Below are 27,266 nucleotides of genomic sequence, written 5' to 3' on the forward strand. Positions count from 1 at the left end.
ATACTTAATGTTAAATGACGAGTTAATGGGTGCAGCACACCAACATGGCACATGTATACACATGGAACTAACCTGCACGTTGTGCACACGTACCCTAAAACTTAAAGTATAATAAAAAAAAATCACCCAGCGATATATTTCTCAGGGTGCTTTTCTCTCAGCGCATCCCTGTCAACTGACGCATGACTGTGTATGATAGGCCATGTAGGTTTTCATTAGAGAATATGGACTCAACAACTATCCACAAACTTTTAACATCTCCATAGAAATCTCAAATTAAGACATTATTACTTGTAAATATCAGAACTAGTGAATGTTAACTGAAGATCGAGACAAGAATCTAGTGCCCAACATGAGCAAAACCAGAGAACACAGGTATCCCTTTAGGGAATTCTGATTTAATTAGGTTGTTTCTCTCTGGGTTTATTCACTTAAAAAACTTTTTCTATGCCTACTACATACTAGGTTCTTCATACCAAGCGATTAAGAAAAAGACAAATCAATTTTCACAAAACCCATATTCTAGTGAGGGAGACTGAGGAGTACATTAAAAATAGCTTACTAATTTCAGGTAGTAAGTGCTACAGGATAACAAAACCAGGTAAAGTGATAATGGACTAGGGATGAGGGCAAGAAGGCCATCTTCTGACACGAGAGAAGGCCTCTCAGAAGCGGGGACATGTGATCTGATAACTGATCAATGAAAAGCGGCCAGGCCGGCCAAGATCTAGAGAAGAACATACCAGGTAGAGGGATAAATCACTAAGCACTAATCAGCCAGGCACGCTTGGTACTAGGCCAGAGGCTGGTGGTGATGGGGACTAAAGAGAGACACGGTTTAACAGGTGGGCATGGACTAGAGCTTATAGGGCCTTTGAGGATTCTGACTCAGAGATAGTAATAATTATACAATTCATTTTATTCTAACTGCACTGTACGAGCATTGGTAGGTTTTAAGCAGGTAGTGACATGATTTGTATTTTTAATAATACAGGCTGCTGTGTGGTGAAAGGACTGTAGTAAAGTAATTACTACATTAATATAAATGTTAAAATATTCATATTATTATAAAAGTAGTCAGGCACTTAAAAATATATTGTGTCCCGCATTTCCAAAGATGATGATTGTGGTGGTTAGTACATGGTAACAATGGGCATAAGAGAAGCAGACAGATATGGGGTCTATTTTGGCAGTATAGCTGCTTAGACTCCCTGAGATGCCGTGATGGATGCTGTATATTTATACATAACATACACTATAATATATACACATATATATCATATATATGTGTATACACACACACACACACACACACATATACACACACACACACATATATATATTTTTGAGATGGAGTCTTACTCTGTCGCCCAGACTAGAGTACGGTGGCATGATCTCAGCTCACTGCAACCTCCGCCTCCCGAGTTCAAGCAATTCTCCTGCCTCAGCCTCCTGACTAGCTGAGATTACAGGTGCGTGCCACCACGCCAGGCTAATTTTTGTGTGTTTAGTAGAGATGGGGTTTCATCATGTTGGTGAGGCTGGTCTCGAACTCTTGACCTCATGTTCTGCCCACCTCGGCCTCCCAAAGTGCTGGGATTACAGGCATGAGCCACCGTGCCCGGCGGATGCTGTGATATATTAATAGCAAGGAAGAAAAGAAGACTAAGGCTATTGGCCTGAGCAACAGGGTGGATAATGACACTAGACATTGAGAAGGAAAGAAATTGATTTAATTATTAACTTACTTGTGTATTGATTAAGTTGTGGTAGAGTGTTGGCAGGGCTGGTTAAGAACATTTTTATAAAACTCCTTTCAGACCATGTTGAGTTTAAGATGGGACATCAAAGAAAGAAAATGCAAACCGATATGAAAGCAAGAGGTTTGGCAATGTATGTGCATGTGTTGGAGGGATGTGGGGAGGGGAAATCATAACCACTGGAACATTCCTCTCCTAGGAAGTCACAGGAGAGGGATGAGAGGCTGCTTTTGGGCTGCTTTTGTCTCATGGCTCTGCATGGATGGCATGAGGCCAAACAGGAAGCCAACTGAGATAACAACTTCCTCAAGTGAGAGGTTACCAGAACACTGCTATCTCAGGTGCAAGCATCCAGTTAATAGTCCACAGTGCTGGAAAAAATAGCTGGTGAAAGGTCAGAGGCACAATTAAGAAATGCATGAGTAAAGAGTAAGTATGCCATAGTTGACCAGAATCACAGTCTGATACCTGTCTAGAGAAACACACCATGTATTGAACTTCTCATCTACTGAACATGTCCCAGAAGCCTTTAGTTGTTCAATGGGGACAGTTACTTTAAAAGTCCCTGGACTCTGGTGAGGGGGCATTGGGTGGTATCTAAAAGGGCACATAAGCCCCCTAATACTATATTGAAATTTTAATTACAGTAAAACATGGAGATTGTTAAAAATGCAGATTTCCAAACTTCACCACCAGAGGCTCTACTTTTTTTGGAAACAGGACCTCACTTTGTCCGGAGTGCAGTGGTGTGATCTTGGCTCACTGCAGCCTCAACCTTCCAGGTTCAAGTGAATTCTCCGACCTCAGCCTCCTGAGTAGCTGGGACTACAGGCATGCTCCACCATGCCCAGCTAAATTTTGTACTTTTTGTAGAGATGGGGTTTCGCCATGTTGCGATCCACCCACCTTGGCCTCCCAAAGTAATCCCAAGAGTGCTGAGATTACTGGCTCTAATTTTATAGCTTTGGGGAAGAACCCAGAAATGGAGATTTTTAATAAACATTACAGATGTCTTGATGCAAATGACCCACAGGTCACAGTTTGAGAAACTCTACAGCAAAGTGTTTCCCTCCCTCAGATGCTCATAAAATCATATTCCTATCTAATTGAAGCCACTCATGGAGTCTTTCTGGATTTAGTCCTCTTTAACTTTTTGACCTATCTCAGTTACGTAAGCAGCATGGCATTTTAAGTCAGACCAGCTAATCCTGATTCTGGAACCAGGTATGTGCCCATAGGTAAATTTCTTAATCACCCAGGCATCACTTCTTTCATCCCAAAATAGAGATGTGGTTGCATTTTATGTGCATCTGAATCATGACATTTTGAAATACCACTATATACAATATTAAGGAGGATGTACTTTATATGTTAAATTTGAAGGAATGTGAATCTCTTACATCTAAATTATACTCACGAATCACAATTTCAGAGCTAGTGTTCCAACTTGTTTAGTACATTTATAATATTGCCAAATGAGGGTAGTGTGTTAGTGGGAAATAGAAATATTTTTGGTCATTAGCTTCTAAACCACTCTCCCTCAGAAGTTCCTAAGTGTGATTTTGATGACTCCTGTGCTGTTATTTTAATGACCATTATTGGTTAATTATGACCATGCTTCCCAGGGGTTCATTAAGTGGTAGTGTTAGTGGTAAAAATGAAAATATTGTTAGAGCCAAGAACTTTTGAGAGAAGAAACAAAAGTTAGGACAAAACGTTAGTATGTATCCATTCACTGTGTTTAAAATTGTTTTAAAACACAACATTGGATATAGATTTATGGGTTCTGAAAATACCTCCCTATGCGACATTTATTCCTATGGGAAAACTGATCTGGAATTAGGAAAGTTCTGAGTTAGTTGATTATTTTGAAATATTCAAGGATCTTATCCTTGAATGTGACCGTCCTATAATAGTATATACTTTGCAGGTCTGTTGTGAGGATGAGTAAAGCACCTGATATAGGCTGTCTAAATGGGTTGTTAGGTTCGGAAATTTAGGGAAATACCTGTCACTGTTTCTCTATTCTCAAGAGTGGGGGGGAGCCTGTTCATTTTAAACCAGGGTGTTCTTACAAATTTGGGAGATATGAAGTTTTTAGAACAATATAAATTTCCTATTCAATATTGAGAGGTTCTTCCTGTCTCTCTTTCTCACAGCCTCCCCAGACACCACCCCCACAAGGATTTGATGAATTACCTAAAAGTCACCAAGGGAGCCTGATTGAAACCCTCAACTCTGTATTATTAGGCCGTCTAGAGGTAGATGAGTCTAATTTTCTTTCTCATTTTCTGTAATTTTGATCAGATGCTTCTCTACTTTGCATTCGATTAGTCAAAGTTAACAAATCACTTCTGAGGAAATTACTGCTTTAGAAATACTTTTTATAAAATTCAATCACTATTCTTGTACCCTGACTCACATTTTTTTCCTACTACAAGACTAGAGTCATCTGAATTGCCTGAAAACTTGGCAGCTCTAAAGGGTAATTATTCTCTTTTGGACTTGATCCAATACAGGAAACAATAAAAGACTTCCAGAAGGTTTCCAAGCCCAGCTGTCTCTGACACCACTCCTCATTCTGCAAAAATACTTGAATGAGTTTTTTAGTTTGCACCTGTCATTAATGTCACAGCAGAGACACTGGCCCTTACCTTGTTCATACAATTACTGAAACCACATCTAAATTTTTAGATCAAGAAACATTTAAAACTTCTGGTGGAATGAAGGAGTAATTTTTTTGAAATAGCTCCTGTTACCTAAAATAAAATTGTAAAAAAACAAAAAAAACCTTCTTATTTTCTAGTTGGTTTTCAGCACAAAATACTTCCAATCAAAGGGATTTCTGGTAGCTTTGTCTAGGCAAAGGATTGTTCATTTTATCCTTAACAATTAGAGTCAATTTGGCTCTGTCTTTTCTTTTTTCAGATTCCTGCCTTTGTGAAGGTTACAAATACGTGGTTTTATTACATTTTTGAAGAGTGTTTTAAATTGCAAATGTATTTAGAATTTATAGAACATCGAAGGATTTTGCCTGTAAAAGAAACAAGAAATAACGGATAGCAAGGCCAAGGTGACCTTGACCCTCAGTTTGGAAACTTCCAGGCCCTTCAGTCATTCCCAAAGGTTTTGGTGAACTGTGCACATACAGAGTATGTTCTCACCAAAGCCAAGCACAGCGCTCATTAGAGTATTGTAGCTTATACATTTTCCGGGAGTGAAAATGAGAATAAACACTAATTCTATCAAAGGGCTGGGTGCAGATAACCCCAAGTGAAAACATGAGGAATTCCTTGGGCATACAGTACACTCCTCTTACCCAATGGGGACACATTCCAAGACCCCTGGAGGATGCCTGAAACCCATCAATTGGGACACATTTCTGTTCATGTCTTCCACCCACAAATTTAATGGCTTTTCCATTTTAATAAGCACTTATGCACTGTGGCCCTAAGTCTTGCAGCTGGAGGTGCAACAGCAAAACTAGCATGGATTTCTCTTCCCTTCTTGAAAATTTCATGGATAGAAGATTTATTTTCACCGTACATCTTGGCAACCTCAGCATATAGTATTTTTTTCCTTACTAAGTTGAAACCTTTCACCTTTTCTCTTAAAGCACTTTCTGGCTTCTCTTTGGCATATCCAAGTAGCCAGCATCACTATTGCACTTGCAGGTCATATTAAGTAAAATAAGAGTCACTTGAACACAAGCACTGTGACACCAAGACAGTCTGATCACCAACAGGGCTACTAAGTGACTCACAGGTGTGAATCTGCTCGACAAAGGAAGGATTCATGTCCTGAGAGGGACAGAGCTGTGTGGTGCAGTATTTCATCATGCTAGTCAGAATGGTGCACAACTTAAAACTGATGAATTGTTTGTTTCTGGAATTTTCCATTATAGTTACCACGGGTAACTGAAACCACAGAAGGTAAAATCATGGGTAAGGGAAACTACTGCACTTGTGTTTCATTGTAGGGACTAGAAGTGAGCTAGATCTTTTGCAACAAATTTCTTTGTCCTCCAAAAATAAGATCTACCCATGTCTTTTTAAATTTGCGTTATTTACTTTCTTTCTCTTTCCAGGAAATGTTACTCTGACAGCTATTTCAAGTGATGAGCATACATTTATTTTAGGATAAAATGCTTAAATAGGCAAAATTAATAATGAAATAGAAGCTCTGCCTTCTTTTCATGAACAGGTGTGGAGACGGTAGTGTATAAAAACATGCATTCAGCTTAACTACAGTTGGCCTTTGAACAACATAGGTTTGAACCACTCTGGCCCGCTTGTGCTCAAATTTTGTTCAACCAAACATAGTATTTCTAGGATGTGAAACCCACCAATACAAAGGGCTAACTTTTCATATATGCAGGTTCCGCAGGGCTGACTGCAGACTTGAGTCTGCAAATTTTAGTATCCTGGGTGGTTCTAGACCCAATCCCCTATGTATACTGAGGGATGACTGTACATACAGACAACTTATAAGCCTGGAATTGATTTCCATGGGCAGTTTCAGAAAATGTGGAACAATGCCAAACTTCTGGATTTCCTGATAATTGAAATTCACTCCTAAGAGATAGCATGCTATTTTTGAGATGCAGGCAGAAGATCAGGACACTAGTTGGCTAACACTGTCTATGAAATATATGAGATCCTTGCCCAATGAGAGCTTATGGGTAGATGGGCCAACTTTTCTTCTCGTCAAAGCAGCTCATTGTTGTGTCATTGTTGCCTCAAGATAGCAAGTCATACATTTTAGAGAGGCAGTGCTCCAATGGAAAGACCTCAGGGCTGCATAATCATAGCCACAATGGTGATGATGGAGGTGGGGAAGGAAAAGAAAAGAGGAGGAAGGAGAAGATGAGGAGAATAGTTACTTAGGTATCCAGAGGGCACATACCTCTTCAGTAGATAACTGTGTTGGAGCAATCTTCTTTGTATTACACAACAGGCTTTAGGGTTTATTCCTGGGATTCTATTCTGAGGTTTCTTAAACCTCTCTGAGCCTAGATTTTCTGATTTGTAAAATGAGAATAAAGTACATACCTCAAGGCAGTCTTGAAAGTTAGATAAGATAATATATTAAGAGCTTAATACAGTGCCAGGCACCTAATGAATGATGTCTATTGTTAGTGTTAGCATTATACCAAAAGATAAAATTCTCTCAAATCTTTTTCTCACTAATTCCTCATAAAACAGCTAAATCTTGTGTTGAGCTGGGTGTTTACACTGTGTATGGAGAAGGTTGACTTTTTTTCCTGTGGGTTCCTTTTGAGCAGCAAGATTGATAACTAATCATTTACCATTTATCTACATGTAAACCTTCTATAGATTAAAACAGAAATAAAAGTAGGCACCCTATATTCATATTTTTGTCAACCATAACCCTTAAAAGATGCAATTTATGCCATCCTCAATAGCATTGTATACGTAAAGAAATCCAGTCATTGACTGACAGGAGATGTGACTCACACATGGTGCTGGACCTGGGCACACAGGAACACGAGTGACAGGGCTCCTCCTCATTAGGGCCACAGGAGGTAGGCCTTCCAGGAACTTACAGGAATGTTTGACTTTTTTTTTTTTTTTTAATGAGACGAAGTCTCGCTCTGTCGCCAGGCTGGAGTGCAGTGGCACGATCTCAGCTCACTGAAACCTCCACCTCCCGGGTTCAAGTGATTCTCCTGCCTCAGCCTCCCAAGTAGCTGGGATTACAGGTGTGCACCACCATGCCTGGCTAATTTTTGTATCTTTAGCAGAGATGGGGTTTCACCATGTTGGCCAGGATGGTCTCAATCTCCTGACCTTGCGATCCACCCGCCTCGGCCTCCCAAAGTGCTAGGATTACAGGTGTAAGTCACCACTCCCGGCCGAGAGTTTGACTTTCATACTTTAGAAATTCAGATTCAATTTTACTTGCAATTTTACTTTATGTGTGAATGCATAGGAAGAAATACAGAAGGTATTATAAAGGTATGGTAGAAAGAGGATCAATACAATATTCACAGGTTCGGCAAATGGAGAGAAACAGACATAGCCAACTTAAGAAATACATGAGGCAGAAGATGTTTGTTTGCCTTTACTTTTAACGACTTCAAACTTTAACCTAGTTCTACTCTATCAATTTAAGGATCCATGTCCTTAAGGAGAACAGAAAATTACACACCTATCCTAGAGGTGTCAATTAGATTAGAACACACCCCAGAGTGATTCCTTCACTCCAAAGTTGATGGAAGATGGGTTTGGTCTCAGTAAACAGGTATAAGGTGGCAAAAATCAGTTTGAGGAGTTAAACTGAAATCTCTAGAGGTAGGCTGTCTGTTCACGACTGGAAAAGTACTAGAGTTTTAACTATATTCCTTTTAAAGGCAGAAATTAGATTTTCTTCTCTGCTATCCTCTCTTGAGCTCTGCACCCTTGTCCTGGAAAGTTACTTTCTTTTTCCTGCTTTGCTTTTTGCCTAGCTATCTATCTGCATTAAGCTAGTATAAACTCCAACTTAAAGCCGATCCCCTTCAGAGAAACCACATCCCTGTCCCCTGCATAAGAGAACACTGAATAACTAATGATTCATAATTTCTTCAATTCATAAGCAATTCTACTAAACTGCATTGAAAATTTCTGCTCCAGCTCCGGGTTAACACAAATACCAGCTACACTAATCACCCTGCATATCCACTGCTAAGTCAATGGTGCTCATCCACATCTCAGAACAAAAAATACAAAAAGCCACCCCTCTGTCTACCATTGTGCCATTAGTAGTCAAAGGAGTAAAAGAAAATCATTGCCTTATTAAGTTGTTAGGAAATTGCAATGTGCAAGGAATGAAGTATTATGCCCCGGATCAATCAATCATTTTAATTACATAGATTTGATTCTAAATCCCAGGGCTCTGGAAACTGTAAGAATGATCTAGGACAACAATGAATACAGTGAGGATTGCTTGCACATTCTCCAGCCAGCATAACAATTTAGTTATAAGTGAAAACAAGAAGGAATCGAACAGTCAGCACCAATTCTCACTTAATAAATTTTTGAAACACATGCTAGGAAACAAGTTTCAAGGAGAGCTAGCAACAAGTGAAATTAGTCCATTTACTAGTAGCTCTGGCTAAAAAGAGTTGCCAGTTTCAAGGAAGAAACATGAGCTTCCTATGTCATATGCAAAATCAAGTCAGATCTGGGACACCTGTCAATACCCTAGTATCATCAAAAACAGATGACAGTTACTATTTAGAATTTTGATTAAAATGTGGAGAATAAAAATTGACAGCTTTCAAGAAAGAACTGTTAATGCTTTCAAGGCCGAGGTCATAAGAGGCCTGTAAGAAGTTTCATATGGGAAAAGCATTATATGTAGGAAAATGATTTTCATTGCTCTAACAACAGCATATAACCATACGGTGGGTGATCAATTTCTCTTTAATGAACACTAATACCACTTCTTCTCTACAGCCCTCCACTCACATCCACACTTTAAGGACATGTGGACTCTCAGGGGAAGGAATTCTCATCTTGCAATGTTTCAGTTAATTCTCTGCTCACTAATGAGAATGACCAGAGAAGAAAAGTCTAGTATTTTTCCATGTTATTCTCTTTAATGTTTCCTTCAGCTAATCTATAAGTGTGGTTACAGCATTTTATTTATGGATGTCAGCATGATTTGAAGCATTCCAGATTACGCAATTAGGCAATTTCATTAAAAGTTCATTCCTTAAGTCTGAAGAATTTTTTAAGGATTCAATTTTTAGTTCGAAATCTTGTAGTATACACACACACACACACACACACACACACACACACGTGCACATATCCCAAACCCTGCCAAACAAGGATCTGTGGAGGATCTGTGAGATAACATGAAGTTTATACAAACTGTAATCCCTAACTATGCCTTAATTCAAAACAATACTTAACAAATGCCTGCAGGTGTTATTATACTTATATCTAAGTATCTTACATCCTAAACTAACATGCAGTCTCTTCTAGAATGCTCATGTTATTTTTCAACCAAGTTTCAAAAGAGCTATGGTATTCCAGCTATTTAAATACTATCCCATTTTGGTAAAACGATTTAAAGAATCTTACATGTCAGCTGTTTCAAGTTGTTATAGCACTTGTAATGCAAAGATATTATAGAAGTCATATTTTTGTCCACACTCGAATGTATTAACTGCATTACAGAGAATTAAAATTATGATAAAAGAATCTCAAGTTTAACATTAAATTATGAGGCACCAAAATATTAACAGTAAATATCTGTGACAACTGGGATAAAGAGTCTCTATGTATGCGATTTTGTGGTTTTCAGTTTTGATGCAGAGAATCCTACCTCTTATAACTAGAAAGGAAAATTACTTAAAAAGTGACCACTGGACAGATTTTCTAATTGTACATAAGCAATTCAAGTCATATAAGGTTATCAAGTCAACTGTAGTTCCTGTGAGAATGAGAAGCCACTCTGCCTATACATAAACTTGTAGTTCTTTGTCATATTTGCATATATCACTCACTTATTTTCTTGGAAATAAGTGAAATTCGAGGTAGTTCTTGAATTCAAGAGAAAAGCTGGAAAATTTTCCTATTTCCACCTTTGAAAATAAATGTAGACAGTTGCTAGTAAGTCTCTTCATTTCCCTTATTACTTTTTAAAAAGCACCTACTTAGGCACTAGAAACATAGCAGGAAATCAGACAGACAAAAATCCCTGCCCTCATAGAACATAGAGTGCAGTGGGACGAGACAGATAATGAACCACAGAAGTAATACATACAGTGGGCTGGAAGATGACAGGTGTTAAAGGGAAAAACAAGAAAAGGCAATTACAAGCATGGATGGGAATGTTGTGATTTGGGATAGGGAGGCTAGGGAAGGTCTCACCAAGGCCAAATGTGAGCAAAATTCTAAAGGAGGTGAGGAACAAGCCATTAGAATATCTGGGTGGGACTGGCATGGTGGCTCACGTCTATAATCCCAGCACTTTGGGAAGCCGAGGCGGGCAGATCACTGAGGTCAGGAGTTTGAGACCAGCCTGGCCAACATGGCAAAAGCCCGTCTCTACTAAAAATATAAAATTAGCCAGGCGTGGTGGCATGTGTCTGTAGTTCCAGCTACTTGGGAGGCTGAGGCAGGAGAATTGCTTGAACTCAGGAGGCAGAGGCTGCAGCGAGCCAAGATTGCGCCACTGCACTCCAGGCTGGGCAACAGAGCTAAACTCCATCTCAAAAAAAAAAAAAAAAAAATCTGGATGGGCCAGGTGCAGTGGCTCACATCTGTAATCCCAGCACTTTGGGAGACCGAGGCAGGAGGATCCTTGAGCCCAGTAGTTTCAGACCAGCCTGGACAACACAGTGAGACTCTGTTTCTATTTTACTTAAAAAAAATATATATATATATAAAATATATAACATATATAATATATATTACATATAAAATATATGTAATTATAACTATATATACATACATATAATTAAAAAAGAATACCTAGGTGAAGAGTGTTCTGGGCAAGGGAAGAGCAAATACAAGGGCCCTGAGGCAGAGGCCTTGTGACCATGTTTGAGGAACAGCAAGGAGGTAAGAGTGGCTGAGGAGAGGGAAGAGAAGAGGTCAAAAACTAACCAGGGCCAGGCTGTGCAGGGCTTTGTAGGCCATTGCGGGCTCCTGACACTACATAACATCAGTCTCTGATTTCTTGATGCATGTATGCATGTTCACAGGTAAAGACTGACGGAATGCAATGAAGACTGGACTAGGGCATGTCTAGGGCAGTTGATACAAGAAATACAGAGTGAAAAAGTGAAATGACTGGAAACGATAATCACATATGGCTGCAAAACTGGCAGGTGTGAGATTTGTATTCATTAATTTAACAACTATGTGTGCACTCGGTGTTCCAAGGACAGCAAGACACAATTCCTGCCCCAAGAAATTCATAGTCTACCAAAAAGTATATCAGTTAAGGCAATATATAGTCTGGTTAAATGAACTACCAGCAAGTTCAGTGGAGCTGAGATATGGGCTGAAATGATCAGATAAGCCATTACAGAGAAGGAATTTTAAGTTAAGTCTAAGCAATAACTAAGATTTACAGAAAAACAAATAGAGGAAGAATGGAGAAAGAGTAAGTGCAGCATGTTCAAAGACATGAAATTAGGCCTGGGCGCGGTGGCTCACACCTGTAATCCCAGCACTTTGGGAGGTTGAGGTGGGCAGATCACCTGAGGTCAGCAGTTCGAGACCAGCCTGGCCAACATGGCAAAACCCCGTCTCCACTAAAAATACAAAAATTAGCCGGGCGTGGTGGCATACACCTGTAATCCCAGCTACTTGGGAGGCTGAGGCATGAGAATCACTTGAACCCAGGAGAAAGAGGTTGCAGTGAGCCTAGATCGCACCACTGCACTCCAGCCTGGGTGAAAGGGTGAAACTGTCTTTAAAAAAAAAAAAAAGGCATGAAATTAGGAATGGGCAAGGTGTGTCTGTTTTGCAGGAAAAGATTTGACATACCACGTTGGCTTGGATAGAAAAGTTTGCATAGGGCGGTGGTAAAAGGTGAGTCAAGGCAAGATTGTACATTTTTATGACGAGATTGAGGTTTTAATGTATAAGCCAAAGAGTTTTAATTAAGGTTTAAACGGGGAAACAATATGCTATGTAGAATATCCTTGGGTAGAGGAAACATTTGAAGGACAGCAACTAGTGGTTGCAAAACTGAAGATGTGAAGTGACAAAGACCATAATTGGAGGGTCGAGGGTGGAAACAGAGGTGTAGTCAGCTACCTAAGAGATTCTGACAAGAATTGTTACAACTTGGTGACTGGGTAAAGGAGATTTGCATACATAACTTTGAATGACTTAAAGATGTTCATTAGGAAAATTGTGACAAACTTCAATGAATAAAGGAATATCAAAAGGAGAACCAGTTTGGATATTTTAAATCTGAGTGATGATGTGTCAAACGTTTGGAAATATCACAGACAGGCAGAGCAAGTTTTAGTCAAGAGGTCAATCCTAAAAATAAGAATTTGTTAGCAGTAAGTTGTCAAATAATCCATGGTGTTCTTCCTTTTTCTTTTTTATTGAGCCAACACAATTTCTCAGTGGGTTATAAGTAGAATAACTGTTTTATTTATCATCCAAATTGGGACATTTTTGAGAGTGAAGAAGGAGCTATTAATAATTACACTGAGACAACATGCATAAAACTAAAGACTGTCCTGAGCAGACCAAGTTGCATGGACCCCAGTTAAAAATTCCATCTTACTTTTAAAAGATAGAAAGTTGCCAATTTCTTACTTTTATTATAGCTCGTGGTTTCTCAAAAGGGGTCAAGAATTCAGTTAGGGTCACTTTATTGTGATTTGAGACTAGAAAGACTGAGCTCTGGCAAAGGATCCAGTTTTAGACATCGAGAAAACAAAGAGAATGTTAATGAAGTAGCTTATGTCACATAACTCCGCTATTACCCATTCATGATGCTCCTGGCATGGTTAATGAAGCATGGAGGTTTTATTCAAGGGGGTGGTTGGGGATCCGAGCTAGTCTGGGTTGACATTGGAATTTCTGATGTCAGGTCCCAGTTGAAGCAGTATTTTACTTGAGCTGTCTCTGATGTCAGGGGGATAGAAAAAATTCCTGGTGAGCAGGAAGAAGAGTGTATAAAGGGTAACGGGATTTGTGTGTATATATACCATGTGCAGGTACAGAAAGAATTTTCTTTATCCTGTAGCTGCAATTTGTTAGGTAGTTATGTTACTGCATGTATAGGTCATCAGAATAACAAAATTGATATTAATATAATAAATAGCTGCAATTTGTTAGGCAGTTATGTGAATGTGTGTATAGGTTAACAGACCAACAAAACTGGTATTAATAACAAAAATGAACAGGATAATGGAGGGATATCCTGCAGCTCTCAGATTGAAAGGGATTCAAATACAACTCAAAATGCTTAACATGGCTGGGCGCAGTGGCTCACCCCTGTAATCTCAGCACTTTGGGAGGCCGAGGTGGGTGGATCACCAGGTCAGGAGTTCAAGACCAGCCTGGCCAAGATGGTGAAACCCTGCCTCTACTAAAAATACAAAAATTAGCCAGGCGTGGTGGCGGGTGCCTGTAATCCCAGCTACTCAGGAGGCTGAGGCAGAGAATTGCTTGAATCCGGGAGGCAGAGGTTGCAGCGAGCCAAGATCGTCCCACTGTACTTCAGCCTGGGCGACAGAGCGAGACTCCGTCTCCAAAAAAAAAAAAAAGCTTAAGAAATCCACTACCCCACTACCTTTCAGACTAGACATTGTTATCTCCACTTGTAAAAATGTTAGCAGGGTGTCCTTCATCAAGGAAAGAAGCCAACTCTGGCAGTGCTAAGTAAATAGAAGGATTATTTTTCCTATGGCAATGGCTTTTTTAACTTTACTGTTCATTAAGATTTTTGCCTTGAACATTTGTTGGGCTTTTAAATACTAATATAGTGTGGGTGCTTCACTTTTCTCTTGGTGCAGAGGGAAACAAAATATGTTTTGGTGTCATTTTGTGACCTGACCTTTCAAACAATCAGTGTGCTGGAGATGTTATCTAGGTGTGTGTTATTCCTAGTCTCAGTTATTTTATGTCTCGATAAATTATTATTATGTTTATTATAAAACATAACTGCTCCAGCAATTTAGTTTTAAGAAAAATCTGATTCTCCAAACTGTTATATACTCTGCCTTCAGAAAAAAAAAAAAAAAAAAAAGGATTTCCTATATATCCGTTAATTTTACTTTTAAAAAAATAGAAGAAGATGTAATTTACAAATATGGCATTAGAAGCAAGGCATTGGAGTCAGCAAATTTCTATGGTTCTTTGATAAAATGACACAAAAATAGGAGGCTAAGGGAGTTACAAAGTATTGGTATAGAAAATGTGACATTTTACATTTTTGAGTAGGCTAAAGATAAAAGAAAAACAGGTTTTGATAAAACAAATAATTAAATGCACAATATCTGACCTACATCGTATCTGTCTACAAGTTAGAAACATCAACCGTGACAGATTCAAGAGTTGAACACGGACAGAAAAGAAAGGTCCCCAAATCATCCTTCCAGCAAAATATACACACTTAACTGAGGGATACCGTCAGAAAAAAGGGGAAAACAAAAGCTATTCTTCATTCTAACTATAAACCGATCATTATTGGGTGGGATAGGTAGAGAATGAGGACCAATAAAGTACAACATTTGTGTTTTAATACAAACTTGCTTTACTTACGCACCACCAGTATGACCTGAATCTTATAATATGGCTACAATTGTTGCTCTTTCTTTTAACAAACCAAATGTCATTAATTGCATTCAACTTCACTTTTTTAGAACCATACTTTTTATCAAAGCTATTTTTCCCTGGTTTGACCTTTTTGTAATAACGTGTTGTAACATGTTACTACATGTAATGGAACGTTACAAAAGGAATTGAAGCCCCCTTTGGACTCTCTCTGGTCCTATTTCTCTCCTTCCCTTCCCCTAAACAGAGATAATTACTATCCTGAGGTTTTTGTGCATATTTTAATACTTTTACTACATATACATTCATAAATGTAGCATTAATTAATGAGTTTTTAAAATTTTCATAAATGGTTTTACACTTCCAGGATTATTTCCCAGCTTGCTTTTTTATTACTCAGCATTATACTTTCCAATTTTGCTTGTTACTTTTGCCCTTTTGGTGTTACATTTAAAAATCTGACATTTATAATGTGTTTTTCATAAAGTAGGAGCTTTTGTCCTATGACACTTAAAGCTTATGGATCCATTTATTTTATATAAATAGTATCAGTACAGTCATTGTCATCATCATTGTTTTTGTGGATTAAGATGGGCTACTTTTGGCAACCATAGGAACTAAGACACTTATGAGGGTCTTATGTACAAACTGATTTCATTGTTCTAAAATTTGTCATTTTCATTGTACCATCATTCTATAGGTCATTCATGTCCTCATTCCTTCCATATGGGTTAAGAACGTCATTTTTTTTTCACTTGAACAGCTTCAGTTAGTTTTATTATATACTTGTTGGCTTTAGAAATAAGGTAATTGCCAAAAATTCTTCAGATATTAAACACTAAATTTGTTTACGAAATCAGTGGGAAATAGATCTCGAATGATTTGATTAAATACCACTCATCTACTGCTTGCACTGTTAAACAGACTTTTCTGAAAGTTTCCTGTGCTATATTTAAGCACTTTGTTCATAAGAATCCCACGAAATAAAAAAAGAGAATAATTTTCTACTAATCTTGAATATACTTCATACTTAAGCCAGAGATGAAATTTAATAACAAAATGAAAATATAGCCAGGATATTACAATGAGGTTCAACAGGAAAAACTGGTGGCTAATAGGCAAGAAGTCAAACTATAAAGTGTAGAACATCTGGATTTGTGCAAATCAAGCAAAAACAATTGAGGCCAGAGTAATCACCAGGAAAAGGAGTAAGCAAAGGTGAAGCAAGTGTGATATTGGCACCTATAAATTTTTAACACCAAATTATCTTTTTATAACGTACACTGACTAGACATCCTGCTTTGATCTGTGTTAGGTCAAGAACCTCAAAGATGGCTTCTTGGAACTCCTTATGCTGCTGATGAAAAGAAAACACTGCCAGACAGGTAACTGGTAGAGGCTCCTTGAATCAGAAGCACCCACACCTGGACCCAATCTAGAAGGATGGAAAACTTTTTCAAATCAACTGTAGTAACCCAGCTGACATGTCATAGCAACACAATTGAATGACTCAGGAGTGTCTGCGAAGAACAGGGGATAGGTACCTTGAAGTATCTGATGCTCTGTTGCCATATCAAAGTTCGATAACTTAGCCAAATCTAACTTCTTTGCCACCAGGAGCAATCTCATCTAAAAGTCTTACTGATTCACATAACCAGAATTGTTCTCAGCATTTACCCTAAGGAAATGTTCAAACACCCATGGATAAATGCCACACAAAATTATCTTATCAAATACAGAAATGCCTGTCCTTGGGTTAGGTGGGATGTAGGTGGAAGTTGGTCACTGTGCCATCATCCTGGCCATATTTATAAAGACTAATTGACACCAGGACCTGGTGCTTTGGTTCTGAAAAAGGGAGCCTGGAGGAATCGTGGGGAGAGATTTTCAGGGAAACCCAGAGAAATCTTCCTCAAATGACATGATCCATTATAGGCCTAAGGAAAACTCAGCTGGCCGTATTTTATTTACTCTAGCAAAACTTATGATAGGTTTCAATAAATTACCACCTGAATGAAGACTTCTGTCTCCATGAAGGCTGCTTCAGTCAACCCCCAAAGATAAAGAGAAAAACTGCAGGCAATTCTTGCAAACAATATTAAAATCCCATCACTTTTTGAAATAGACTGGTTTGAAGAGGTTTCTTTTGTTTGTTTTTTTAAGTATGCTGCAGATATGATTTAATTCCCATAATGTTGTCTCAGTTCATGAGTGAACAGTGTATGGCATCTGGAAATTAAGCATAGCTGGGTCCCTGGCTACTGTTAAGAGCTAATAGGCAACCTTGAGGACTTGAGGGAAAATAAATTATTCTTAAGCAGTGAAATACACAAAAATTCCTCTTTTTGGTGATTTTCCAAAAGAAAAATTTACTACTTCTGAAATGTTTGGTTCTTTCTCTTTCCTTCATTTTCTAAATTGATTACGCTACAGTGGCAAAGGACAGGGAGATGGAGGGGGCAATAGGCCCTTGGGCCATCACCTCATTGCAGACCATCTAATAGAAGAACTATCTCCTGAGCAGGGAATTTCTATATTTTTGTCATTAGACAGTATTTGAAAATGCATGAATTATAGTGTAAGAGCCACTCAAAACTTTCTACAAAAATATATCCTTTATAATAATGAAGTTTTCCTTTATGACCAAAATAGAAAATTTCTTAATACTCATTAAAACAACTGTTTGTGAAAAGCAGTTTTTTCTTTGTTTGCTTGTTTGTTTTTGAGACAGAGTCTTGCTCTGTCGTCCAGGCTGGAGTGCAGTGGCACAATCTCAGCTCACTGCAACCTTCACCTCCAGGGTTCAAACGATTCTCCTGCCTCAGCCTCCCGAGTAGCTGGATTACAGGCACGTGCCACCATGCCTGGCTGATTTTTGTATTTTTAGTAGAGACAGAGTTTCACCATGTTGGCCAGGCTAGTCTCAGACTCCTGACCTCAGATGATCTGCCCACCTCGGCCTCCCAAAGTGCTGGGATTACAGGTGTGAGCCACCACGCCTGGCCAGAAGAGCATATTTTTGATGAATGTTTTATATCAACTTCATTCATGAAATATTTGGATTTCAAAAAAAAAAGCAACTACTCACTTGAAATTCTACAGAATTGTGTAGGAGATTAGATATGAACGTGTGTACGTATATTTTAGGAAATGTGTTAAATGCAGAAGAACACAAATAATAATAAATGGCCAATATGCAAAATTGAGTTGTCCACATTATTATATTTGCTTCATTTGTTCTGAATAACACATCACAAAAAATTAAATCTTTTTTTACTTCTAAATTGCCAGTCTACAACAACCAACCTGTACAAACACTGAAATTTTTTATTTATCCATTTATTCATTCGTTCATTTATTTTTTGAGACAGGGTCTCACTCTGCTACCCAGGTTTGAATGCAGTGGTGCTATAATGGTTCAATGCAGCCTCAGCCTCCCCTGGCTCAGGTGACCCTCCCACTTCAGCCTCCCAGGTAGCTGGGACTACAGGTGCATGACACCATGCCTGGCTAATTTTTGTACTTTTTGTAGAGATGGGGTTTTATCATGTTGCCCAGGCTGGTCTTATTTTCTAATAAATCATAGGAATTTAATAAATAAGACATCTTCTCTGCTTTTCCCCCCCAAAAAAGTAAAAAATTGAGTTTATTTTCTTCTAGTATCTCTATAAATATTTTTATATTAAAAATATCATTCTGTAGTTAGACTTTTTACTTCTATGCATTGTTGACTAGCATTCTTTAAGCATAGAGAAATCTCAATATGTTCTTCCAAACACAGAAGCATAGCATTCCATTATCAATGTTTCCCAAATTCTGGCTTAAAAAAATTAAGATCCATTTTTTAAAACCTTAGACTGCAGATGCTTGGATTTTTCTATATAGTTCTGGATTTTTCTATATAGTTCTGGATTTTTAAATTTTATACAAAACGTGGCTCTGAAGAAAGTAATATAACTAACAGAATTCATTAAATGAAAGAGAACACAATAATTTGTCAGTCTAAAAAAGATAAATTATCACCACTGACTTCTGCATGTGCATTGCAGGATACAGTAAATGGGGAGTTACTGGCCAACATTGGGAACTTGGATTTTTGACCCGAGAGAAAGGAGAAATAAAAGTTAAGTCATAAGAATGGTAAAGATTGTCTGTGACCAGCTAGGGCAACATAGTGAAACTCCATCTCTACCAAAAAAATATAGAAACTAGCCGGCCGTGGTGGTATATGCCCATAGTCCCAGCTACATGGGAGGCTAAGGTAGGAGGATCACTTGAGGCTGGAGAGGTTGAGACTGTAGGGAGCTGTGGTTGTGCCACTGCATTCCAGCCTGGGTGACAGAGTGAGAGCTTCTCTAAAAAAAAAAAAAAAAAAAAAAAAAAAGTAAAGATGATAGATTATATATGTATATTCTACCTCAATAAGTAAATTTCCACTTCTGGCTTCTTTAAAGACAAGAACTTACTTAGCACCAACAACCACCTTTAGTACCCAGACAGTGGTTTCTAAATATGATCTCCTCTCCACCATAGAAATTAGGGCTCTGATATGGTTCGGCTGGGTCCCCACCAAAATCTCAACTTGAATTGTATCTCCCAGAATTCCCCCGTGTTGTGGGAGGGACGGGGGATGGGGGGCGGGTTGGGGGTGGGGAGGGGCGGTAATTGGATCATAGGGGCTGGTCTTTCCCGTGCTATTCTCATGATAGTGAATAAGTCTTATGAGATCTGATGTTTATCAGTGGTTTCCGGTTTTGCTTCTTCCTCATTTTTCTCTTGCCTCTACCATGTAAGAAGTGCCTTATGCCTCCCGCCATGATTCTGAGGTTCCCCAGCCATGTGGAACTGTAAGTCCAATTAAACTTTTTTTCTTCCCAGTTTCGGGTATGTCTTTTATCAGCAGAATGAAAACAAACTAATACAGGCTCTTTGGAGAAATGGCTGATTCCAGTTCTGGACAAGAAATATACAACGTGTCTGGCCTGGAATATCTTGTAATTAAAAAAAAAAATCAAACTATCACCATCAAATGGAAGAGCAATAGACTTAAAACACATCAAAATCATATCTCAAAATCACTGGCATAAAAAAAGTACATATCCATAAGTTTATAATGATTCTTAAGAAAACAAATCTTATTGTTTACATGCTAGCTAACTTTAAAAAAAAAAAAACTGATGAATATAGACAAAGAATCAAGCATCTATCCTAATCTTTGCTATAATAACTGCATATACTTCAAGATAACAGAATAGTTGATAAAGGCAAGTTTCTTCTTATAGAAAACCTCTTCAAATATTAAACCTGAATGTAATAAACCTTCTAGATCTAACTACAGCTTATAGAATGTACAGAAAAATGCAATCAAGCAAAATCCAGGCCAGAGGAAACTCTATGGGGTAAACTATCTGGTTTCTTCAAAGGATGAATCATAAGGAAAAAGAAGAAATCTATAAGCCAAAAGATATCAGTTAATGGAAATGTAAAGATCTCATTTTGATCTAGGTTCTTAAACTGTAAAACAGGAATCATTTATGAGACAATTGAAGAAATTTGAAATTTAATGAGAACAAATTATTAATTTAGGTGAGATCATAATACTGTGTTTGTTTTTAAAGAATACTTAACCTTTAGCCATGGTATGATTTCAATAAGAATTATTTCAGCCTCTATTATTAATAGTTCCAAATAATTTGGGGATGAGAAACAAGGTGAGCAAGATTAAACGAAGTAAAATCAGCCAAGTGTTGACAATTGTTTAACCAAGGTAGGGGGTGCAGGGGAGTCATTGTACTTTCTTTCTCTGCTTACAAGTGTTAAAATTTAAAATAACAAAAGATAAAGATTCAGGGAATATTGAAAAATCAGTAAAATGGTGAAAGGCTTCATTAGGGTAGAGATAAATTCCCCACAAATATCAAAATACTTCAGGTGAGGCATACTCTGTCAACCTTAAATGTAAATAAAAATGAAAAGGCTTCTTTATATTATAGAGAATCATGACCTGATACAGACTGAACTGGAAGGAGATTTTAGTGACAGATCCAAATCATGAGTACTTCAAACCTAGGGCCTTACAAATTGCACTGAAATAAAAAGTATATTCAGTAGTGGTGAGTAAGTGGGTGTTTTAGATGGAGGGATCCAACATTATGGAAATGCACAGATCATAAGAGTTTAATGAAAATACTCTTCCTGCTCAGTCATTTTTAATAAGCTTTAAGTGACTAATGAAGCTTTAATGATAACATCCATTTCTGCTTAGAAGTAGAACAGTTAATATATGAAAAAATACAAATGAATATTTATAAATATGAAAATGAATAGTTTTGTGTTTCATAGTATATCTACATTCACTCCCCTCCCGTTCTTCCCCAAGCCTAGTTATAAACTTGCTGGTTTTGACAAGCAAAACACAAATAGAACAGGTGCCTTTGTTAGCACTCTAGGTAAATCCTGGCACTTGCTTGGACACCAGCTGGGTGCTAATTAGTCTTGTGATTGCCTAGATCACAAAATAATATAAGACTGGAAATGCTCCTGAAAGCTTTTGGAGGAATGAGTCTGCACACCGGCTGACAGATGCCCTGGAGAGAACAGGCCTTGTCCTGACAGTCTCTGTGTTGAGTTCTTTCACATTTACAACGCCAGAGTTGGCTACATAAACACATGCCTGCAAGTCAGTTCAGGCAATGCGGGTGGAGGGTGCTTTTGAAGATGCAGAGCAAAAGCATTCTCTGGTCTAGCAATACTGACACAGATGTCCAGTGTCTGGTCTATGTCTAAGTGTCATCTTTTGATTAAGTGTTAGCAACAGCACACCCAGGGTATTTGAACCCTGTTCTCCAATAGACTTCAACAGATTACTTGTGTGCCTTCCCATTTAACCTTTCATCTATATTTAGCCAATAACAATAATGAATTGCTGTACTGCTTCTCATCCTAATAGATCAATCAGATTACTGCATGGCCAATTTGGACAGGACAAGAGATGGCCTGACACCTCTCAAAATATATAAGGTTAGATACATCATGGCAAATGGTTGCAGTGAAGGCTTTCTTTCTGAACATGACTTTATTTTATGTCCTCATCATATTCAATAATCAAAAATATCAGATTTAAAATCAAATGCTCAATCATTGCATTCTTTCAGCAAGTGACGAAATGGATACATTTTATTAGAAAAATGAAAAAAACCTACCTGAAGACTGCAAGGGTCAGAGACCAGAGCACTAATGGCTTCCTCAGTTCAAACTTTGCTCGTTTATTCATTAGGTGCCGACCACCGAATATAAAGGCAGCATACAGAGCAGAAAACAGGAAAGATTTCTTCCTGCAAACAAGCAAACAAAATCTTTAAGATATTTTTAGTCATTAGGAAACATCAAATTTTGTACCAGTTCTCCTCTTTGTAAGCACTGAAAAAATATTCTTGAGAATATTCCTGCTTCACTGAAGAGGGAGTCTAGTCCACATGGCAAGCTGGTGTTCTGTTGAAATCTCCCTTGACAAATCAGGTCTCCCAGCAGTTTAACCAACATATTAAGTATCATGTCAGGATAGATACATTTCCTTTGTAGGCTCTAGGACTGAAATTTCAACAACATAGCATTGAAGTACAAAAGGTAGCCTTTTCACTGAGAGAAATAATTTTATTCTTTAGAGTTTGTTGAGCCAATTTAGATACATACATGAATTTTAAAAAGAAGTGTTTTTATTGGAACTATTTGGTGACAAGGTTGTGTCTTGGAACAAGATAGCCATTTAAAATTTTATCTTGGGTGGGTGTGGTGGCTCACTCCTGTTATCCCAGCACTTTGGGAAGCCGAGGTGGGTGGATCACTTCGGGCCAGGAGTTTGAGACCAGACTGGCCAACATGGTAAAACTCCCTCTCTATTAAAAACACAAAATTTAGCCAGGCATGGTGGTGGGCACCTGTAATCTTAGCTACTCGGGACGCCGAGGCAGGAGAATCGCTTGAAACCAGAAGGCGGAGGTTGCAATGAGCTGCGATTTTCGAGACTCCGTCTCAAAAGGCAAAAGAATAAAAGAATGGTTACTCCATAGGCAGAGCAGCCCTGAGGACTGCTGGCTGGCTATTTTTATGGGTTTTTGAATTACATGCTAAACAAGGGGTGGATTATTCATGAGTGTTCCGGGGAAAGGGGCGGGGATTTCCCCAGGAACAGAACTGAGGGTTCCTTCCCTTTTTAGACTACGCTATTTGTAAACTGTCATGGTGTTGGTGGGAGTGTCTTTTAGCATGCTAATGCATTATAATTAGCATATAATAAGCAGTGAGGATAATCAGAGGTCACTTTTGTTACCATCTTGGTTTGGGTGGGTTTTGGCCAGCTTCTTAACCGTATCCGGTTTTATCGGCAGGGTCTTTGTGACCCCTATCTTGTGCCAACCTCCTACATCATCCTGTGACTAAGAATTCCTAACCTTCTGGGAATGCAGCCCAGTAGGTCTCAGCCTCATTTTACTTAGCCCCTATTCAAGATAAAGTCACTCTGGTACAAATGCCTCTGACAACAGTACTGATAATGCCAAAAGATAAATTCAAAAGCAAAATCAACAAACTTCTATAATAGAACTACGATTCGACTGAAAGCAATAGAAACCTTATAAATAATTTAAACAGTTGAGCATGTTTCCTGAGAAAGCAATGTTTCTCTTAAAATAGGTCTTCCCTATTCAATTAGATCAATAAGGAAAGGGTTGAGAAATAAGTTAAAAACATAATATCAAAAGCAAAATGTGTTCACCTAAAGAGTATTATTTGTGAAATGCTTCATGTTTTCTCCCTTCATGCTGACATGTTATGCTGACTCATAAGGGACCTTGCTATTTACACAAGCAGCATTCCTATGTAAATGAATGCAAAAGACCTACTTAGTGAATACCACCAAATAAAGCAATGATTCCAGAAATCAACCCATTAAGTAAATGTTGAACAAATCACTTTGAGGTTTACAGACTCTTCTCTTGGGCCCACAAGACCTGGAACACAGTAGGTGCTTAATAAATATCTGTTCAATGAACATGGTCTTGTCCTATCAAATTTTCTGATGGGGAAAATAATTAGGCATCTGTGTACAGTAAACAGGCAGCAAACACTAACAGAAAGTTGTACTTTCCCTGTAATACATTAATAACTAAAGAGTCAAATATTCAGAAAAATATTATGATACATTTTCTTCCCCCAGAAAGACATTGATTATTTGTATACTTCAATGGAAAGTGGAAAAGTGAGACAATTTTGTGGAAACTTTAACTATTGGACATTTCAGGAAGAAAGTACTTTTGGCCATAAATTATAGATATCGCTTTATTTCTCCTCTGGAAATTGCAAGGGCATGGAATTAAATTACTTAAGAGTCACAATCACTGTTTCTGTTTATGTACATATAAGCAAAGACTAAAGAAAAATAAAGTTCTACCAAGTTAATGTAGGTGATAGTAATCTGAAAAAGTATATACCTTTTTTCTAATTTATAAAGGTAATAAGTGACAATAATCACATATTATGATTTATAGAGTGAAAAAGCTTTACTATTTAATCCTCATGGCACAGGTAAAGTATTATCTTTATTTCATAAGATAAACAGGCTTACAGGTAAAGTAGCCCTAGATTTTCCTGTCCTTGTGGTAAACTTTCAGAAGAAAAAGGGATACTTGATGTGTTTGTTATCTTATAAGCTGTAAAAATTCCTTAAGCTCTCCTGTTGAATTACATAATCATTGCATAATGTGTAGAACATTGTGTAACTGTGAAAAGATGAAGAAGAATTTCCCATCTTCATGTTTCTACTGTCATATTTTCTGAGCCTGGGCAACTTTCATCCAAACCCTCTTTGCTTCTTTGAGAACAGAAATTAATTATACATATACCACTGAAGACATTTCCTTAAAATTATCATTATTTATCTTACCCATTCAACATAATTGAGATTCTGATTATGGTTGTATTAACTATATTACTTGCAATCATAAACCAAGTTAAATGAATGTCTTCATACAATCCTATCATTCTAGCCATAAAGGGAAAAGTAATGCCTCAAGAACCAAGAAAAGAAGAAAAAATCTCCCCTATGTATTTTTTCTCCAATTTCCTAACTTCTAAAATGAGAATTAGTCCTAATGCACTGCTCACTTCCCAGCAAGGGCCATTCACTTTTCTACAAGAGCTCTCTTTACAAAGCAATTCAACAGCTAAGGCAACGAAGTCAGTCAGTATAGAATCACAGAACTTGATAATTGCAAGCAAGGAACCTTAGAGAGGTGGAGCCCAATTTCCTCCTTCGACAGAAGAGAGAATAGGGAACCTGATGACAATAGTCACTCACAGGCACACAGCTGCAGGCTACACTGGTCAAGACTATTCAACATTGTCATGGCTGTGGTCAAGCAGGTAGGTAAACAAAAAATAATTGTATAAACTATATCAGGGTCACAGGTAGTTAATGGGAATCGGTTTAAGTGCTGTGATCAAAGTAAGTTGTTCACTGCATGCACAGAAATCTTTTACTGTGGTGAAATTAAAATCCTTTGGGTTAGTTTAGAATTAAACCTAAGCATCTGCTATAAGTGAGAGTTGCCTAAGGAAGCATTAACAATTACCTCTTTGAGTTGTCATTTACGGTTGAATGTACTATTAGTTTTCCATATTGCTTAGAAGAAAGTAAGATTTTCTTTAATGAACAGGACAATTTAAATGAATTAAAATTGCCTTTCCTTTCTGGCGTCTCTCCGGTAAAGTTCAATTATATTCAAGATGAATAATAGTTTGCCACTAGCCCGCTTAGCTTTTAATGTGGATAGATTGCTTTCCTAATGGTTCAGTGGTAATACTTCATATACTGGCAGGCCTCCATACTTGGGTATAATGGTAACACTATACTGTTTTATTATCAGATAATCAGTCATTCTGAGATAGCATGGAATCTTCTTGTTTAATAAATTTTAAATGTGCATCATATAGCACAACCCGTAATTATAGGTACTTAATAAGTACTTTTCAGCATGGTGATTCGGGAGTTATGATTACCAGGTGACCAACCAAATAAAGACAACCCAAATGAAATACTGATGTGCTTTAATTCTGTCAAGCTTATATTTATCCTTTTTACCCTTCTATTTCTGTCATCAAGATGAACAATGGAAATTATTCCATAATTAATAAAAATGAATAGTGGATCTATCCTTAGAAATCTGAATTTCTCTATGATACTATCGTGTTCCAAAACATTCCTAGGACATGCTTTTTTGATTCTTACCAGAGTAGCTGAGCAAGTTCTCACTTATGATTTGTATTTCTTGCTTTACCCATTAACATTTCTGAAAAAGCATGCATAAATTGAAATACATGTTTTTTTAAATTCGTGGGATTTCACTGAAACCAGTGCTTAGCTTGCGTCTCCTTAGCATTCACATCAAGATTTCTATACGCCAAGAGTCAAACTAGTTTATTTGCTAATGAAGAAATGTTTATGTGGGTAGTATTTCAACATAGGATAATTGCTAATGAACAGCTTGGGAAGCTGGCCTGAGCTCCCTCCTGGCTCTTTCATGTCCTATCTACATGGTCTTCATTATGGCTACTGTACACATGTGAGGTACAAGGAGATGGGAAAGTAAAAAGCAGTGAGGGGAAAGAAAGAAAAGGGCACCGCCCAGTTCAGCTGATACCTATCTACTTAGTGCAGAGAAAGTTTTCATGTTCTAAGGTAAAGAGTCTGACGCTGAGACAGAATGCCAACTGGTGCACCCCCCTCCTCTTTTAAGAGTCCTCTTGTAGTTCAGTTGCTGACTCAAGTCAGGAAACAACTTATGGTTCTGAAAGTGATTTTAGGGATACAAATAAAGTAGGGACCCAGAGACTAGAGGAAATAACACTACTTTTTGCCAATATGACGTTTAATGTATGTCTATGGTGGTTATAATTTGATAAGAAAATAAGATTTTCTTGAGAGGGCTCCTGAGGGTTCTTGAAGTCCTATCCAGAGCTTAATTCTGTCACATTCTTAAGGATTCTGAAAGACTTCATATAGGCATTTTTTTACGTTAAAAATAATGGAAATTTTTCCGCAGATTTTTTTTTTTTTTTTTTTTTTAGCCAAGGTCTCATTCTGTCATCTAGGCTGGAGCGTAGTGGTGTGATCATGGCTCACTGCAGCCTCAGCCTCCTGGGCTCAAGCAATCTTCCCACTTCAGCCTCCTGGGTAGCTGGCACT

At 37.9% G+C, this 27,266-nt stretch overlaps 1 protein-coding gene across 1 annotated transcript in view; it reads right to left on the minus strand.

Annotated features, from left to right (window-relative positions):
• The window catches only part of ELOVL6 (ELOVL fatty acid elongase 6), a 162,077-nt gene that overhangs the window by 48,041 nt on the left and 86,770 nt on the right, over positions 1–27,266 (minus strand). The window contains exon 3 of the mRNA XM_032145440.1: positions 22,228–22,359. Within this exon, the coding sequence (XP_032001331.1) occupies positions 22,228–22,359 (132 nt within the window). The remainder of the gene's footprint in view (positions 1–22,227; positions 22,360–27,266) is intronic.

The sequence above is a fragment of the Hylobates moloch genome, unplaced genomic scaffold, assembly GCF_009828535.3.
Source record: "Hylobates moloch isolate HMO894 unplaced genomic scaffold, HMol_V3 SCAFFOLD_3, whole genome shotgun sequence".
NCBI classification, from domain to species: Eukaryota; Metazoa; Chordata; class Mammalia; order Primates; family Hylobatidae; genus Hylobates; species Hylobates moloch.